Raw genomic sequence first — 18,042 nt, 5'->3', positions numbered from 1 at the left:
CTACTAAAACTTAACAACAGATTTTCTTTCCTTTCTTTTTTTCGAACCCCTACACACACACACATATATATATATACATATATATATATATATATATATATATATATATATATATATATATATATATATATATATATATATATATATATGTATATATATATATGTGTGTGTGTGTGTGTGTGTGTGTGTGTGTGTGTGCGAGGCCAAATCATGTTTACGCCGTCAAATGCAAGGCATGAAAGATATTTCTATAGGCCAGACAGGAAATACTTCAACAGAAAGGTGTTATTGGCACCGTCAATCAGCACGCAGGGATGACCACAAAAAATTCGATCGCTAAACGCAGTCATGAAAATAATCAACCCATAGATCTTGAAAATCCGATTAGTCTATAACCCTCTGCTGATTATGGTGCACGCAACGTCATTAAATCTGTCTTATTGACAAAACACGAAAAAAAAAATGTTTAAGACACACCCAGCTACACAGGTCAATCCCCGTCACGTGACCCCCTATTTCATCACCCTCCCTTACAACGGTTACTGCCTGACAAAGCGGTCAGTGCTTGGCCTATACAGATTGGTGTTGGACGGGAGGAATCAAGTGTGATGTTGGGATCTGAATGACTTTGTTAAGTACTGGCACCTGATGAGGTGGACTGTCTCCATGAAATATGTCGTGCCACATGTATAGAAGAGTTACATGTTAAATAACGTTATCTCAGAAAGCAATAAATGTGTATGTTTGAAGGAATAGTGTTTCGACAATATCATATGGCTGCGAGGCGTAGGCTATAGGTAGAGTTGTATGGAGGAGGGTGGATGTGTTGGAAATGAGATATTTGAGGACAATATGTGGTGTAAGGTGGTTTGATCGGGTAAGTAATGAAAGGGTAAGAGAGATGTGTGGAAATTAAAAGAGCGTGGTTGAGAGAGCAGAAGAGGGTGTTTTGAAATGGTTTGGGCACATGGAGAGAATGAGTGAGGAGAGATTGACCAAGAGGATATATGTGTCGGAGGTGGAGGGAACGAGGAGAAGAGGGAGACCAAATTGGAGGTGGAAAGATGGAGTGAAAAAGATTTTGTGTGATCGGGGCCTGAACATGCAGGAGGGTGAAAGGAGGGCAAGAAATAGAGTGAATTGGAGTCATGTGGTATACAGGGGTTGACGTGCTGTCAGTGGATTGAAGCAAGGCATGTGAAGCGTCTGGGGTAAACCGTGGAAAGCTGTGTAGGTATGTATATTTGCGAGTGTGGACGTGTGTATGTACATGTGTATGGGGGGGGGGGGGTTGGGCCATTTCTTTCGTCTGTTTCCTTGCGCTACCTCGCAAACGCGGGAGACAGCGACAAAGTATAAAAAAAAAAAAAAAAAAAAAAAAAAATATATATATATATATATGTATATATATATATATATATATATATATATATATATATATATATATATATATATATATATATATATATACATATCATACTATTCGCCATTTCCCGCGTCAGCGAGGTAACGTTAAGAACAGTGGACTGGGCCTTTGAGGGAATATCCTCACTTGGCCCTCTTCTCTGTTCCTTCTTTTGGAAAATTAAAAAAAAAAAGAAAAAATTATATATATATATATATATATATATATATATATATATATATATATATATGTATATATATATACATATATACATAACCAACACAGAGCTATAGAAGTTGTATGAACGATGCCAATAGGAATGAACTGAGCGTAACTGAACGTGTGGTGTTGCCATACCATTCTTGGGTAAACTTTTACAGATAATAAGATATTTGGTATCATTTCCAAACTAGTGTAAATTTACATCCAGATCTAATATTCTAAGTACTCTTTTATATATGCATAAATTTGTTTCTTGTTTAAGGAATGAGAATGAAATACTCTCATAATTTCCATTGTTTTCATTTGATCATGTTGAGTAGCAAAAAAACATTGTTCTTTAAATGCAGATGCGAATATTATGTTGGTGTTTCCTTATTGAATGGCAGATATGTAAACTGTCTACTGAACCTTTGCTTTTCATATGACTTAAACCTCTGCCCTTACTGAAGTATCCTCAGTTCCTAACTGGGTGCGAGCCACATCTGGCAACTCCTCTCATATGAGGACGGTTCCTCATAGTCCACTGATCAGTACATTATGCTGCTGCTGCTGCTGATGCGCAGTTTTAGGAAGGGTAAGTACTGAAAACTACTGAGTACACATTCCTTTCGCTAAGCAGGAGGCTTCGTAACACTCCTACTATTCACGTTATGGTTTTAATAACAGCTGGAACTCTAATAATATAAATACCCTGCGAGCTTAACCCCAGAAATGCATTTTGATTAAGTGTGTTCTTCCTAGCGTTGCCATCTGAACCTTTAGTTTACAGAATCTTCCCTTCTCTTGTAGGCACTGGTACGCAATACCTTGATGACCTTGATTGAAGAAGTTTGAGCTCAAGCGGATATGGAGGTGACTGGGAGGAGGGAGTGGCGTAAATGTGTACAACGGCCATGATCTGTTGCTGTTGTTTACGTACTGTGTACAGGTCACAGAGTGTCGTGATGTGCGTCTTTGTGGAGAGAGTGTTCGGTGGTTTTATCATCGTTGTTGTTGCATCGCGGGTAGAATGGGGTCTTGGGACGAGTTGAAACGTTGTAGTTGATGGGTGATGTTCAGAGCGTAAGCAGGAGAGTGGGATTCATGGTTTTTGGTGAGTGGCATGTCCGGTGGGATCGAGTTTGGCTGTCGAGTTTGAAGGGCGTATGTTTAGTGCTTGTCGAGTTATTTCAGTGTATTTATTTTGTCCGTTTAATATTCTTTTTTTTTTGGGGGGGGGATGGGGGTATCTGTGAGTAAACGTTATTGAAGTGTGAAGGAAAGGTAAGGTGTTTTTTTGATCTTAAATGGGGAGTGGTGGTTAGGTATGGAGTTGTTTGGATGGGAGGAGTATAGTACTGTTGCACAGAACTGCGTCCCGAGCATGTTTAAAGGAGAATGTACTGGATCTTTTTTTTTATTTTGTAGCTTTTAAAGGATTTAAGCAACATGGGAAGTAAAGTAAAATTATTATTAAAAGGGAGAACTAGAAGGTTGTTGGTGCCAAGGGGAGGTTTTGGTTTAACTCTGTAGAATGATTGCTCTGCCAGCTTAAGGGATTTATCACTGAGAGATCTAGGATTCTTTAACTTACATCCAGTAGAAAATATCTTTTCAAACTCATAATCAGTAAACTCTGGACTGCAAATACGTAACGCCCTAAGAAACATAGACGGGAATGATAATAATTTAACCCTGTCATGTTGAGCTGAGTAATAATGGACATATACAAAGCATACACTCCCCTCACTGTACTGTATGCACTGAGCAGTATGGGTATTTTCTTGTGTTCAACAGCCCCCTGCGGGATCTGGAACAGCCTTTTTATTCCCCTGGTTACAAGCTTTATGAACCTCCTCAACTGATGTGAATCTGATGCTCATCATCATGTGTGAATCTTTAATTCCCTGAGTTCCTCTCATGATGATTTGTGTGAATCCTTGATTCCCCGAGTTCCTCTTGTATTTCATGACATCTCTTATGATCTTTGGATTGGTTTACTTTAATCTGTAATTGTTTCTAATTGCGTAATTAATGTATGAACCATTATGTCATTATCATTACTCTCATTTCAATTAACTCCTTAATCTTTTTATCTCTGGTGATACACGTTTTATCATTTACTCTTGTTTATGTGTCTTGTCACATTTGCCAGATCTTTATATTACCTCTTGTCTCAATCATTTCCCGGCGAACATGAAACCGAGAAAAAGGATAGAACTGAAAAACTCTTGTGTCGATAAGCCGGCATAACTTGACTGCATTTAGTTGTCTCTTGTCTGGATTAACTTGGATCATTTTTCCCCTACTTTCCGTGTATTGTCCTTATTCATATTTCTTGGTTCAGACACTGTCAAGGTCTCAAACTGTTCTTTTGAGAAAGAACAACAGTGATAGAGTTCTGACACAAACAGGTTTTATCTGGGGGAAAGGACTTTCTTGATAACGGTTATCAGTTATCTACATATTGACTCATGGTGATGTTTCATGGCATCAGTTCCTGATGAGTTGGCTCACTGCTCACCCCACTCACAGCACTTGTTGTTCGGTTATCTTTTATACTCATTCACTCTTTTGCTGTGAGTGGGAGAACTGTGGAGAAAAATGATGTCGCAATCCCACTGTTACCAAAAACCTTAGAAACTGTGCAACCAGACTTGATATTCAGCATTCTATGTCCTTCAGGGGATCCCTATACACTCCACTGCCTCTTCTGTCCTCCTCCCCCTCAGACTTTCGTAATAGTTCTGCTGCTGAGTCCAAGGAATTCACTCCACCAGAGTGATTATATCTGTGTGTTGTATCTTGAACTCGTTTATATCTACCATGTCTCTACTCCTATGCGTGTATGCACACACTCAGCAACCCCCCTCCCCCCGCACCCAACACACACACACACACACACACACCTTAGTCTAAGCTTGGTGCCGTGTTTATCGACCAGCTCCGAGGGGGATCATAAACACCTGCGTTGGATGTAGGCCGAATGCCACGCTGAGTATTCGAACCCATATTGGTCCGACCTTGAGCTGGCCCGTGCTGACTCATGGTCAGTAACGCTGATCACTACACCAGGGAGGCCCGTGTGTGTAGGTGTGTGAACACACTCTTGGTTGCACAATTCCTTGAAGACGCTACATGATTGGAACTTGATATTTACACCATAGGTACCCCTTGTAAAGTGACGTACTGAATAGATCTTAGGGCACATAATTGTATAAATCAGCACCTTGATTCCAAGGACAACTGCTTCATATGAAGTTTGCAATCGGGATGAGCAAGGGCTCTTGTTTGCTATCGGGCTGTGCAAGGGCTCTTATTCTTGTTTACAATAGACCTCTTTGTTCTTCCATAGCACTAATGGATGATAACTGTGTGCTTATATTATCCGTTGGGGGGTTAGTGGTTGTACTGACTTGATAACTGAGTTTGGATTACATATGTGGCTGTATTTACTTTACAGAAGAGTCTGGAACGGTACGATGGTTTTTATGTTGAGATGGAGGGCGTCTTTTGCTACTGGGTCCTTACTATGGTCCCGATGTATTGCAACGACATCCGTGCAGCAAGAATTAGCTGCAAGAGACCACCAGCCAACAGCTGCAACTGCAGCTCGTCCAACCCATGAGATCCCCGGGCCAAAAACGTACCCAATTATAGGTACCATTATGGCCTTCATAAAGATGATGGAATTATGTAAGTAAGGTTAAGCACCATGATGAAGAACTGGAAACCCCAGTTAAGAGTCATGTTAACTCACGGTTTCGAGACTGAAGACCTGAATGGATTATGATTATCATTATTATCAGCACAAAGTAAAATTATGGGGAAAATTGTTAATGTTCCCCATCTTAGTGTTCCTTACTTGTTTTAGCTTTCTGTAATCATCAGTTAGAACAATACAGATTGGGTCTTTCCTTCACGGTTGTCCTGAGATAGGCATAATACTGCATGCTTATCAAGTTTTCAACCTTTTTTTTAATGTGTGCTATACTTTAAATGACATGATATATATATATATATATATATATATATATATATATATATATATATATATATATATATATATATATATTTTTTTTTTTTTTTTTTTTGCTTTGTCGCTGTCTCCCGCGTTTGCGAGGTAGCGCAAGGAAACAGACGAAAGAAATGGCCCAACCCACCCCCATACACATGTATATACATACGTCCACACACGCAAATATACGTACCTACACAGCTTTCCATGGTTTACCCCAGACGCTTCACATGCCCTGATTCAATCCACTGACAGCACGTCAACCCCGGTATACCACATCGATCCAATTCACTCTATTCCTTGCCCTCCTTTCACCCTCCTGCATGTTCAGGCCCCGATCACACAAAATCTTTTTCACTCCATCTTTCCACCTCCAATTTGGTCTCCCACTTCTCCTCGACCCCTCCACCTCCGACACATATATCCTCTTGGTCAATCTTTCCTCACTCATTCTCTCCATATGCCCAAACCATTTCAAAACACCCTCTTCTGCTCTCTCAACCACGCTCTTTTTATTTCCACATATCTCTCTTACCCTTACGTTACTTACTCGATCAAACCACCTCACACCACACATTGTCCTCAAACATCTCATTTCCAGCCCATCCATCCTCCTGCGCACAACTCTATCCATAGTCCCACGCCTCGCAACCATACAACATTGTTGGAACCACTATTCCTTCAAACATATTCCTTCAACACTATTCCTTCAAACACCCATTTTTGCTTTCCGAGATAATGTTCTCGACTTCCACACATTCTTCAAGGCTCCCAGAATTTTCGCCCCTCCCCCACCCTATGATCCACTTCCGCTTCCATGGTTCCATCCGCTGCCAGATCCACTCCCAGATAACTAAAACACTTTACTTCCTCCAGTTTTTCTCCATTCAAACTTACCTCCCAATTGACTTGACCCTCAACCCTACTGTACCTAATCACCTTGCTCTTATTCACATTTACTCTTAACTTTCTTCTTTCACACACTTTACCAAACTCAGTCACCAGCTTCTGCAGTTTCTCACATGAATCAGCCACCAACGCTGTATCATCAGCGAACAACAACTGACTCACTTCCCAAGCTCTCTCATCCCCAACAGACTTCATACTTGCCCCTCTTTCCAATACTCTTGCATTCACCTCCCTAACAACCCCATCCATAAACAAATTAAACAACCATGGAGACATCACACACCCCTGCCGCAAACCTACATTCACTGAGAACCAGTCACTTTCCTCTCTTCCTACACGTACACATGCCTTACATCCTCGATAAAAACTCTTCACTGCTTCTAACAACTTGCCTCCCACACCATATATTCTTAATACCTTCCACAGAGCATCTCTATCAACTCTATCATATGCCTTCTCCAGATCCATAAATGCTCCATACAAATCCATTTGCTTTTCTAAGTATTTCTCACATACATTCTTCAAAGCAAACACCTGATCCACACATCCTCTACCACTTCTGAAACCACACTGCTCTTCCCCAATCTGATGCTCTTTACATGCCTTCACCCTCTCAATCAATACCCTCCCATATGATTTACCAGGAATACTCAACAAACTTACACCTCTGTAGTTTGAGCACTCACTCTTATCCCCTTTGCCTTTGTACAATGGCACTATGCACACACACACACACATATATATATATATATATATATATATATATATATATATATATATATATATATATATTTTTTTTTTTTTTTTTTTTTTTTTCATACTATTCGCCATTTCCCGCGATAGCGAGGTAGCGTTAAGAACAGAGGACTGGGCCTTTGAGGGAGTACCCTCACCTGGCCCCCTTCTCTGTTCCTTCTTTTGGAAAAAAAAAAAAAACCGAGAGGGGAGGATTTCCAGCCCCCCGCTCCCTTCCCTTTTAGTCGCCTTCTACGACACGCAGGGAATACGTGGGAAGTATTCTTTCTCCCCTATCCCCAGGGATAATGTATATATATATATATATATATATATATATATATATATATGAGAGAGAGAGAGAGAGAGAGAGAGAGAGAGAGAGAGAGAGAGAGAGAGAGAGAGAGAGAGAGAGAGAGAGAGAGAGAGAGAAACTCTAGATTGATATGGGTAAAACTGAAAGTTGATGGAGAGAGATGGGTGATTATTGGTGCATATGCACCTGGGCATGAGAAGAAAGATCATGAGAGGCAAGTGTTTTAGGAGCAGCTGAGTGAATGTGTTACCAGTTTTGATGCACGAGGCCGAGTTATAGTGACGGGTGATTTGAATGTAAAGGTGAGTTATGTGGCAGTTGAGGGAATAATTGGTGTACTTGGGGTGTTCATTGTTGTAAATGGAAATGATGAAGACTTGTAGATTTGTGTTCCGGAAAAGGACTGGTGATCGGGAATACCTGGTTTAAAAAGAGAGATATACAAAAGTGTACGTATGTAAGTAGGAGAGATGGCCAGAGAGCGTTATTGGATTACCTGTTAATTGATAGACGCGTGAAAGAGAGACTTTTGGAAGTTAATGTGTTGAGAGGTGCAACTGGAAGGATGTCTGATCACTATCTTGTGGAGGCGAAGGTGAAGATTTGTAAAGGTTTTCAGAAAAGAAGAGAGAATGTTGGGGTGAAGAGAGTGGTGAGAGTAAGTGAGCTTGGGAAGGGGACTTGCGTAGGAAAGTACCCGGAGAGACTGAGTGCAGAATGGAAAAAGGTGAGAGCAGAGGACGTAAGGGGAGTGGGGGAGGAATGGGATGTATTAAGGGAAGCAGTGATGGCTTGCGCAATAGATGCTTGTGGCATGAGAAGCGTGGGAGGTGGGCAGATTAGAAAGGGTAGTGAGTGGTGGGATGAAGAAGTAAGAATATTAGTGAAAGAGAAGACAGAGGCATTTGGACGATTCTTGCAAGGAAATAGTGCAAATAACTGGGAGATGTATAAAAGAACGAGGTAAGAGGTCAAGAGAAAGGTGCAAGAGGTGAAAAAGAGGGCAAATGAGAGTTGGAGTGAGAGAGTATCATCAAATTCTAGGGAGAATAAAAAGATGTCTTGGAAGGAGGTGAATGAAGTGCGTAAGACAAGAGAACAAATGAGAAAATCGGTGAAGGGGGAAAATGGGAAGGTAATAACAGAGAGTGGTGAAGTGAGAGGGAGGTGGAGTGAGTATTTTGAAGGTTTGTTGAATGTGTTTGATGATAGAGTGGGAGATATAGGGTGTTTTGGTCGAGGTGGTGTGCGAAGTGAGAGGGTCATGGAGAATGATTTAGTAAACAGAGAAGAGGTAGAGGAAGCTTTGCGGAAGGTAAAAGCCGACAAGGTCGCGGGTTTGGATGGTATTGCTGTGGCATTTATTAAAAAAGGAGGTGACTGTGTTCTTGACTAGTTGGTGAGGATATTCAGTATATGTATGGTTCATGGTGAAGTGCTTGAGGACTGGCGGAATGTATGTATAATGCCATTGTACAAAGGCATAGGGGATAAATGTGAGTGTTCAAATTACAGAGGCTTAAGATTGTTGAGTATTCCTAGGAATATATATGGGAGGGCAGTGACTGAGAGGGTCAAGGCATGTACAGAGCATCAGAGTGGAGAGGAGCAGTGTGGTTTCAGAAGTGGTAGAGGATGTGTGGATCAGGTGTTTACTTTGAAGAATGTATGTGAGAAATACTTGGAAAGGCAGATAGATTTGTATGGAGCACTTATGGATCTGGAGAAGGCATATGATAGAGTTGACAGAGATGCTCTGTGGAAGGTATTAAGAGTATATGGTGTGGGAGGTAAGTTGCTAGAAGCTGTGAAAACTTTTATCGATGATGTAAGGCATGTGTACAAGTAGGAAGAGAGGAAAGTGATTGATTCCCAGCGAATGTCGGTTTGCGGCAGGGGTGCGTGATGTCTCTATGGTTGTTTAATTTGTTTATGATGGGGTTGTTAGGGAGGTGAATACAAGAGTTTTGGAGAGGGGGGGGGGGGAAGTATGCAGTCTGTTGGGGATGAGAGGGCTTGGGAAGTGAGTCAGTTGTTGTTCGTTGATGATACAGCGCTGGTGGCTGATTCGGGTGAGAAACTGCAGAAGTTGGTGACTGAGTTTGGTAATGTGTGTGAAAGAAGAAAGCTGAGAGTAAATGTGAGTAAGAGCAAGGTTATTAGGTACAGTAGGGTTGAGGGACAAGTCAATTGGGAGGTAAGTTTGAATGGAGAAAAGCTGGAGAAAGTGAAGTGTTTTAGATATCAGGGAGTGGATTTGGCAGCGGATGGAACCATGGAAGCGGAAGCGAGTCACATGGTGGGGGAGGGGGCGACGGTTCTGGGAGTGTTGAAGAACGTGTGGAAGGCGAAAACGTTATCTCGAAAAGCAAAAATGGGTATGTTTGAAGGAATAGTGGTTCCAACAATGTTACATGGTTGTGAGGCATGGGCTATGGATAGGTTTGTGCGGAGGAGGGTGGATCTGTTGGAAGCGAGATGTCTGAGTACAATATGTGATTTGAGGTGGTTTGATCGAGTGAGTAATGAAAGGGTAAGAGAGTTGTGTGGTGAAAAAAAAGAGTGCTGTTGAGAGAGCAGAAGAGGGTGTTTTGAATGGTTTGGTCACACGGAGAGAATGAGTGAGGAGAGATTGACCAAGAGGATATATGTGTGAGAGATGGAGGGAACGAGGAGAAGTGGGAGACCAAATTGGAAGTGGAAAGATGGAGTGAAAAAGATTTTGAGCGATCGGGGCCTGAACATACAAGAGGGTGAAAGGCGTGCAAGGAATAGAGTGAATTAGAACGATGTGGTATACCGGGTTCGACGTGCCGTCAACGGATTGAAGCAGGGCATGTGAAGCGTCTGGGGTAAACCATGGAAAGTTCTGTGGGGCCTGGATATGGAAAGGGAGCTGTGGTTTCGGTGCATCATACATGACAGCTAGGGACTGAGTGTGAGCGAATGTGGCCTTTGTTGTCCTTTCCTAGCGCTACCTCGCGCACATGCGGGGGGAGGGGGTTGTCATTTCATGAGTGGCGGGGTAGCGACGGGAATGAATAAGGGCAGACAGTATGTATTATGTACATGTGTATATATGTATATGTCTGTGTGTGTATATATATATGTATACGTTGAGCTGTATAGGTATGTATATGTGCGTGTGTGGACGTGTATGCATATACATGTGTATGTGGGTGGGTTGGGCCATTCTTTCGTCTGTTTCCTTGCGCAACCACGCTAACGCGGGAGACAGCGACAAAGCATAATAGGTAAATAATATATATATATATATATATATATATATATATATATATATATATATATATATATATATATATTTTTTTTTTATACTTTGTCGCTGTCTCCCGCGTTTGCGAGGTATCGCAAGGAAACAGACGAAAGAAATGGCCCCCCCCCCCCATACACATGTACATACACACGTCCACACACGCAAATATACATACCTACACAGCTTTCCATGGTTTACCCCAGACGCTTCACATGCCTTGATTCAATCCACTGACAGCACGTCAACCCCTGTATACCACATCGCTCCAATTCACTCTATTCCTTGCCCTCCTTTCACCTTCCTGCATGTTCAGGCCCCGATCACACAAAATCTTTTTCACTCCATCTTTCCACCTCCAATTTGGTCTCCCTCTTCTCCTCGTTCCCTCCACCTCCGACACATATATCCTCTTGGTCAATCTTTCCTCACTCATTCTCTCCATGTGCCCAAACCATTTCAAAACACCCTCTTCTGCTCTCTCAACCACGCTCTTTTTATTTCCACACATCTCTCTTACCCTTACGTTACTTACTCGATCAAACCACCTCACACCACACATTTTCCTCAAACATCTCATTTCCAGCACATCCATCCTCCTGCGCACATCTCTATCCATAGCCCACGCCTCGCAACCATACAACATTGCTGGAACCACTATTCCTTCAAACATACCCATTTTTGCTTTCCGAGATAATGTTCTCGACTTCCACACATTTTTCAAGGCTCCCAAAATTTTCGCCCCCTCCCCCACCCTATGATCCACTTCCGCTTCCATGGTTCCATCCGCTGACAGATCCACTCCCAGATATCTAAAACACTTCACTTCCTCCAGTTTTTCTCCATTCAAACTCACCTCCCAATTGACTTGACCCTCACCCCTACTGTACCTAATAACCTTGCTCTTATTCACATTTACTCTTAACTTTCTTCTTCCACACACTTTACCAAACTCAGTCACCAGCTTCTGCAGTTTCTCACATGAATCAGCCACCAGCGCTGTATCATCAGCGAACAACAACTGACTCACTTCCCAAGCTCTCTCATCCCCAACAGACTTCATACTTGCCCCTCTTTCCAGGACTCTTGCATTTACCTCCCTAACAACCCCATCCATAAACAAATTAAACAACCATGGAGACATCACACACCCCTGCCGCAAACCTACATTCACTGAGAACCAATCACTTTCCTCTCTTCCTACACGTACACATGCCTTACATCCTCGATAAAAACTTTTCACTGCTTCTAACAACTTGCCTCCCACACCATATATTCTTAATATATATATATATATATATTCAGAGGAAGATTTATGTAGGTCGAATAATGCAGGTGTCCTCAATTTCACACAGCAAAGGACCGAGATGCAGTGCTCAAAATGTGGATGAATATGATTGAGCACTACGGCCCTATCATCCACCTTAAGCAGCCTGGGATAGGTCAATTCGTCACTCTGGTCAGACCTGAAGACATCGAGACGGTAATGCTTTCCACTATGGAAGACCCAATACGATACGGTCTAGAAGTCATTCAGAAAATACGGAAGACTGCACCTGGCAATTACTTCGAAAAGAAATGTGGCATTGTCACAGAGTAAGTTTACCACTGCTCGTCTGTCTGAGTGAGTTTACCGATGGCCATCTGTCTGAGTAAGTTTACCAATGGCCCTATGTCTGAGTAAGTTTACCGCTGGCCATCTGTCTGAGTAAGTTTACCATTGGCCATCTGTCTGTGTAAGTTTACCGCCGGCCATCTGTCTAAGTTTACCATTGGCCTTCTGTTTGAGTAAGTTTACCATTGGCCTTCTGTCTCAGTAAGTTTACCGCCGGCCATCTGAGTAAGTTTACCACTGGCCATCTGTCTGAGTAAGTTTACCAATGGCCTTCTCTTTGAGTAAGTTTACCCCTGCCCTTCTGTCTAAGTTTACCGCTGGCTGACCCTCTGCCTGAGTAAGTTTACCGCGAATTATACCTGTTATGCATTGACGTCATGGTGGATGCGTTGTTCCAGGAATGGTGAGGAGTGGCGGAGGGTGCGAAGCAAAGTGCAAAAACCAACCATGAGACCCAAGAACGTGACAAGTTACCTCACGAGGATGGATCAAGTCACCCTCGACTTTATCGACAGGTAAGATCCAAGACTTTATCGACAGGTAAGATCCATTCGGATGCGTGCTAAGTACCTATATGTCAATCATGTGTTGCAACTGTAAGGGGAAGGGGAGTTTTATACACTTGAAATCAAACCTCTGTACCCTTCCCCAGTCGACTGAACAGTCTGTACAATCATACAACTTCTTAAACTTGTGTGTTCCGTCTGCAGTTTTACAGTTTCTCATTCACCCCATTCCATTCATCCACTGTTTCTATATTCTTCTTTTTTCTTTTTGATAATAGCCTCTTTACATCTTTTCAAACAAGTTTCTTTCATTTCACGTGATGGAACTTTGGTTCTTCTATCCATTCATTTTTGGAAGAAATATGGATAATTATTATTATTAACAGCATGAGGGGGATTCAAAAAAAAAAAAAAAAAAAAAATTTTGATCAAGTCACCCTTTACTCTTCTCCCTTCCATGATGGACAAATTTGACATTTTTCCTTTAACTCAGCCATCTTTAGTTTTGTTACTGTCTGTGTTATCACCTTCTGGACCTTCTTCATTGCGGTGTCCAAACATGAAAAACCCAGTCTGTGTAGCATGGGAAAAGCATGCTGAGTATTTCCTCATCCAGTAAACTTGAATGCCATTCTAATATTTGCCGGAAGACGATTAATTTCTGTTGCTACCGTCTTAGTATAAGGCTCTGGTCTCACACCGAGATCCCTGGATCATATTTTCTGTTAGATGATATTCATATATGAGGCCATTTGGTCACTGGCCCCATCCTCAGCATTTTACATATACGCTGTATCACACACTTCGCCATCTGTCTAGGTTCCCATGTAATTTGATGCGGTCTAGTAGCGAGCAGTTAATGTAACGAGCGACGATATAGGTTGGTAGCTGGCTTTGGTCGGCTCTTGTTGTTATGGTAAAGGTAGCCAGCCAGCCAGCCAGCCAGTCCGCTCTGGCTGAGTCCCACTGGGGCCAGGCAGCCGTTTCTGGGACTGTACACACATTGCTGTTGGTTGTTTGATAAGAGAATTGGAGTTTTCTTCAGTTCTTTTCGTACGACCTTACACCACATGGGGGCAGAGGTGAACTAGACTGCGTGATTATCACACCTCTTACAACCTCCCACCCACCATCACCACCACCACCATATTGTGAGATCCACGAGGAGAATGTTGTGAGGGAGGAGGGTGGATGAAGAAGCCAGAGGGAGGCTTATGCAGTGGCGACGATATTGAGCAATAAGAGGCAAGAAGGTTCAAGGTAGACATGAATCATACAAGGTTTTCGACACATTCAAGTTAGCTACAGAGCAAAAGAAAGCGTTCCTGACCGTGACACATTCACGGGCCGCCCAGGGTCGAGCGCATAGGGTCGAATCCTGGTTACGGTAGTCGGTTCACAGTAAACCCAGCTATTCATCCACATCTAGGGGTTGGTCGATAAAATGGGTACCTGGCTCAGGTTACGATATATATCTATATCTATATCTATCCATGTTAGGGAGAGGAGTTTGGTAAGAGTAAGAGAGCTTGGAAAGGAGATTTGTGTGAGGAAGTACCAAGAGTGATTGAGTTTAGAATGGCAAAAGGTGAGAGCAAATGACGTGAGGGGAGCGGGTGAGGAATGGGTTGTATTTAGGGAAGCAGTGATGGCTTGCGCAAGAGAGGCATGTGGCATGAGAAAAGTAGGAGGTGTCGTAGATTAGGAAGGGTAATGAAAGGTGGGATGAAGTAATATTGTAAGTGAGAGAGAAGAGAGAGGCGTTTGGACGATACTTGCAGGGAAGTAGTGGAAACGAGTGGGAGATGTATAAAAGAAAGCGGCAGAAGGTCAAGAGAAAGGTGTAAGGGTTGAAAAAGAGGGCAAATGAGAGCTGGAGTGGGAGTATCATTAAATTCAGGGAGACTAAAATGATGTTTTGGAATAGGTAAATAACGTGCGTAAGACAAGAGAACCAATAGGAACATCGGTGAAGGGGGCAAGTGGGGAGGTAATAACAGATAGTGGTGAAGTGAGATGGAGATGGAGTTAGTATTTTGAAGGTTTGCTGAATGTGTTTGATGATAGAGTGGCAGATATAGAGTGTTTTGGTCGGGGTGGTGTTCGAAGTGAGAGGGTCAGGGAGAATGGTTTGGTATAGAGAAAAGAGGTAGTGAAAGCTCTGCGGAAAATGAAATCCGGCAAGGCGGCTGGTTTGGATGGTATTGCAGTGGAATTTATGAAAAAAGGGGGGTGACTGTGTTGTTGATTGGTTGGCAAGGATATTTAATGTATGTATGGACCACCGAAGTTCCTGAGGATTGGCAAAGGGGATAAAGATGAATGTTCAAATTACAGAGGTATAAGTTTGTTAAGTATTCCTGGGAAATCATATGGGAGGGTATTGGTCAAGAGGGTGAAAGCAAGTACAATGCATCAAACAGGTTTCAGAAGTGTGGTTTCAGAAGTGGTAGAGGATGTGTGGATCAGGTGTCTGCTTTGAAGAATGTGTGTGAGAAATACTTAGAAAAACAGATGGATTTGTATGTAGCATTTATGGATCTGGAGAAGGCATATGATAGAGTTGATAGAGATGCTTTGTGGAAGGTTTTAAGAGTATTTGGTGTGGAAGGTAAGTTGCTAGAAGCAGTGAAATGTCTTTAACAAGAATGTAAGGCATGTGTACGAGTAGGAGGAGAGGAGAGTGATTGGTTTCCAGTGAATGACGGTCTGCGGCAGGCGTGTGTGATGTCCCCATAGTTGATAGATTTGTTTATGGATGGGGTGGTTAGGGAGGTAATCAACAGGCGCCACTCATCTGCGATATATTTGTGGCCAAGTGCCTCCATAATAGAACGAACGTCATTGCAAAACGCCACAACATCTTCGAGGGAGAAAAAAAAATCTTCAAAAACGACATGGTGATTACAATAAAGACAATTTTAATTTTCATTCTGGAGAAGATTCCAACCTTTTAACGTGGAACCCTAAAGTTCGGCTTTCTTCTTAGACAAATTCAAATCTCAGACGAAATCTTCAAGATCTCCATGACTCATCAAATGTGGTTCATTTAAAGAACAGCTTGCTTCAAATGTTGAATCCATGTTGTCTTTTACTTAGTCTACTTTCTCATCACAAGACTCATCATCACTCGGTGTCACATTTCTTGGAGGCTCTGGCACAGGTAATTCCTTACTGAGGTACTGGCCTCACAGCACATGGTAAATTAGGATATCTAAAAGTATGCTTGAATTTTGATGTGATACCAATTATATTTGCCAGGCAGAAATAGCAGTTCGAAGTGATTAACAATAGCATTACTTTCACCTCTGAGTACTGAATGACTGTGCCAATAGCATCTTGCAGGGGCTGTTCAACCGGTCGGGCCAATGAAAACATCTCTAGATGCCTCACATTTGATATCGTAAACACTCCCATAGTGTTGTTTCATTGGACGGCCACGTTATAAAAGTACTGTTCTTTTAAGTAACTCTTTACATTAGCTATATTAGGAGAACAGGGCAACACAAAACATCAAGATCTAGCTATATTAGAACAGGGCAACACAAAATATGAAGATCTAGCTATATTAGGAGAACAGGGCAACACAAAACATGAAGATCTAGCTATATTAGGAGAACAGGGCAACACAAAACATCAAGATCTATCATCCTTTTCCACATTCATGTGTCTAGATGTATGAAATGTCTTCCTGGCATAACTGCCTAAAGGTAGTGCGTCTTATATGGTTACTTTCGTCTTGTAGACTTCTGGGATCGCACAGACGTAATGCTCTTAAGGAAAAAAAGAACATAGATATAACTACCAACTTTTCACCGAACGATCATGGGCTGGGAAGTAATGAATTGAGCAGTTAGCATTGGTAGGCATCCTGTAAATATTGAAGGACAAGTAATCAGATTCCCTAGTAATCAGCACATCAAGAAACGGTAGTTCACCTTCTTTTGTCCACTTAATCTTGACTTAGATGGTGGGGTTAATGCTGTTTAGTTCATTAAAGAAAATGTCACAATCTTGTGAAGATGGCTTTAAGGACCACACATCATCAACCTGTCTAAGCCAAATTTTTAGATGGTTGCTAATAGAAGTTAGAATCTCATTCTCAAAGTATTCCATGAATAAGTTAATGAGAACGGGACTAAGGGGCTTTCCCATGGCTATATATGATTATTACACGAAAGTGCACTTGGGAACTTACCGTATTTCATTTCCCCGGGGACTTATAGGAATCTATATATATATATATATATATATATATATATATATATATATATATATATATATATATATATATATATATATATTAATTAGGTAATAACAAATTCGTAACTTCATGAAAATGCTCATTCTTACTCTAAAGCATGCACTACTTCTAGTGAAAAAGCTCTTAACACATGCACACTACATAAAGCCACGTAAGAATATCTTTCACCCGGTGATATTGTGGGCCTTTTATCGTGTAATGATAATACTTCAGTAGCAATATTTCCAGACTACGTAGCAAAGGTACTGTGCTATCAATTAACTTGCCTTTGTTTAATCCCTCCCCCCTCCCAAAGAATTGCGGCCTGGCAGGCAGAGCGTGGCGAGATGCCAAAAGACTTTCAAACTGAACTTTACAAGTGGGCTTTTGAATGTGAGTATTGTGAACCATTATGCTTCAATATAATTAGCTTGTTAGGTTAGATTTTTTTTGTCACTAAAGAGAACTCATTTTGTTACACTGAAGATGCTAAAGAGAACTCATTTTGCTACACTGAAGATGCTAAAGAGAACTCATTTTGTTTCACTGAAGATGAAAGTTGTTGTCCTTTCCGTGCCAGTATATCTTTAGATTTCATATTCTATCCTGTCATTATATTCCAAGATGCACGAGAAAGTAAATGGAAAATATGAATCTTCACTCATGCATGTCTGTGGTGCTGCCTGAGTCTGAAGAATGAAGGAAAAGTGGGATCGATAAGACGGACGCGTGTTATGTTTTCGATCCAGATTGGGAGGGTAAGCAAGGGAAGAGAGAGAGAGAGAGAGAGAGAGAGAGAGAGAGAGAGAGAGAGAGAGACAGA

General features: G+C 41.7%; 1 protein-coding gene across 1 annotated transcript in view; it reads left to right on the top strand.

The window, feature by feature from the left end:
- Positions 1-2,096: 2,096 nt before the first annotated feature.
- The window catches only part of LOC139760282 (probable cytochrome P450 301a1, mitochondrial), a 48,887-nt gene continuing 32,941 nt past the window's right edge, over positions 2,097-18,042 (top strand). Inside the window, exons 1-5 of the mRNA XM_071683246.1 lie at positions 2,097-2,201; positions 5,070-5,302; positions 12,211-12,451; positions 12,869-12,985; positions 17,536-17,612. Coding sequence (XP_071539347.1) covers positions 5,089-5,302; positions 12,211-12,451; positions 12,869-12,985; positions 17,536-17,612 — 649 coding nt within the window. The 5' untranslated portion in view covers positions 2,097-2,201; positions 5,070-5,088. The remainder of the gene's footprint in view (positions 2,202-5,069; positions 5,303-12,210; positions 12,452-12,868; positions 12,986-17,535; positions 17,613-18,042) is intronic.

The sequence above is a fragment of the Panulirus ornatus genome, chromosome 3 (genome assembly GCF_036320965.1).
Source record: "Panulirus ornatus isolate Po-2019 chromosome 3, ASM3632096v1, whole genome shotgun sequence".
Taxonomy (NCBI): domain Eukaryota; kingdom Metazoa; phylum Arthropoda; class Malacostraca; order Decapoda; family Palinuridae; genus Panulirus; species Panulirus ornatus.
The sequence above is the reverse complement of the archived record's forward strand: the minus strand, read 5'-3'. Positions and strand labels throughout refer to the sequence as shown.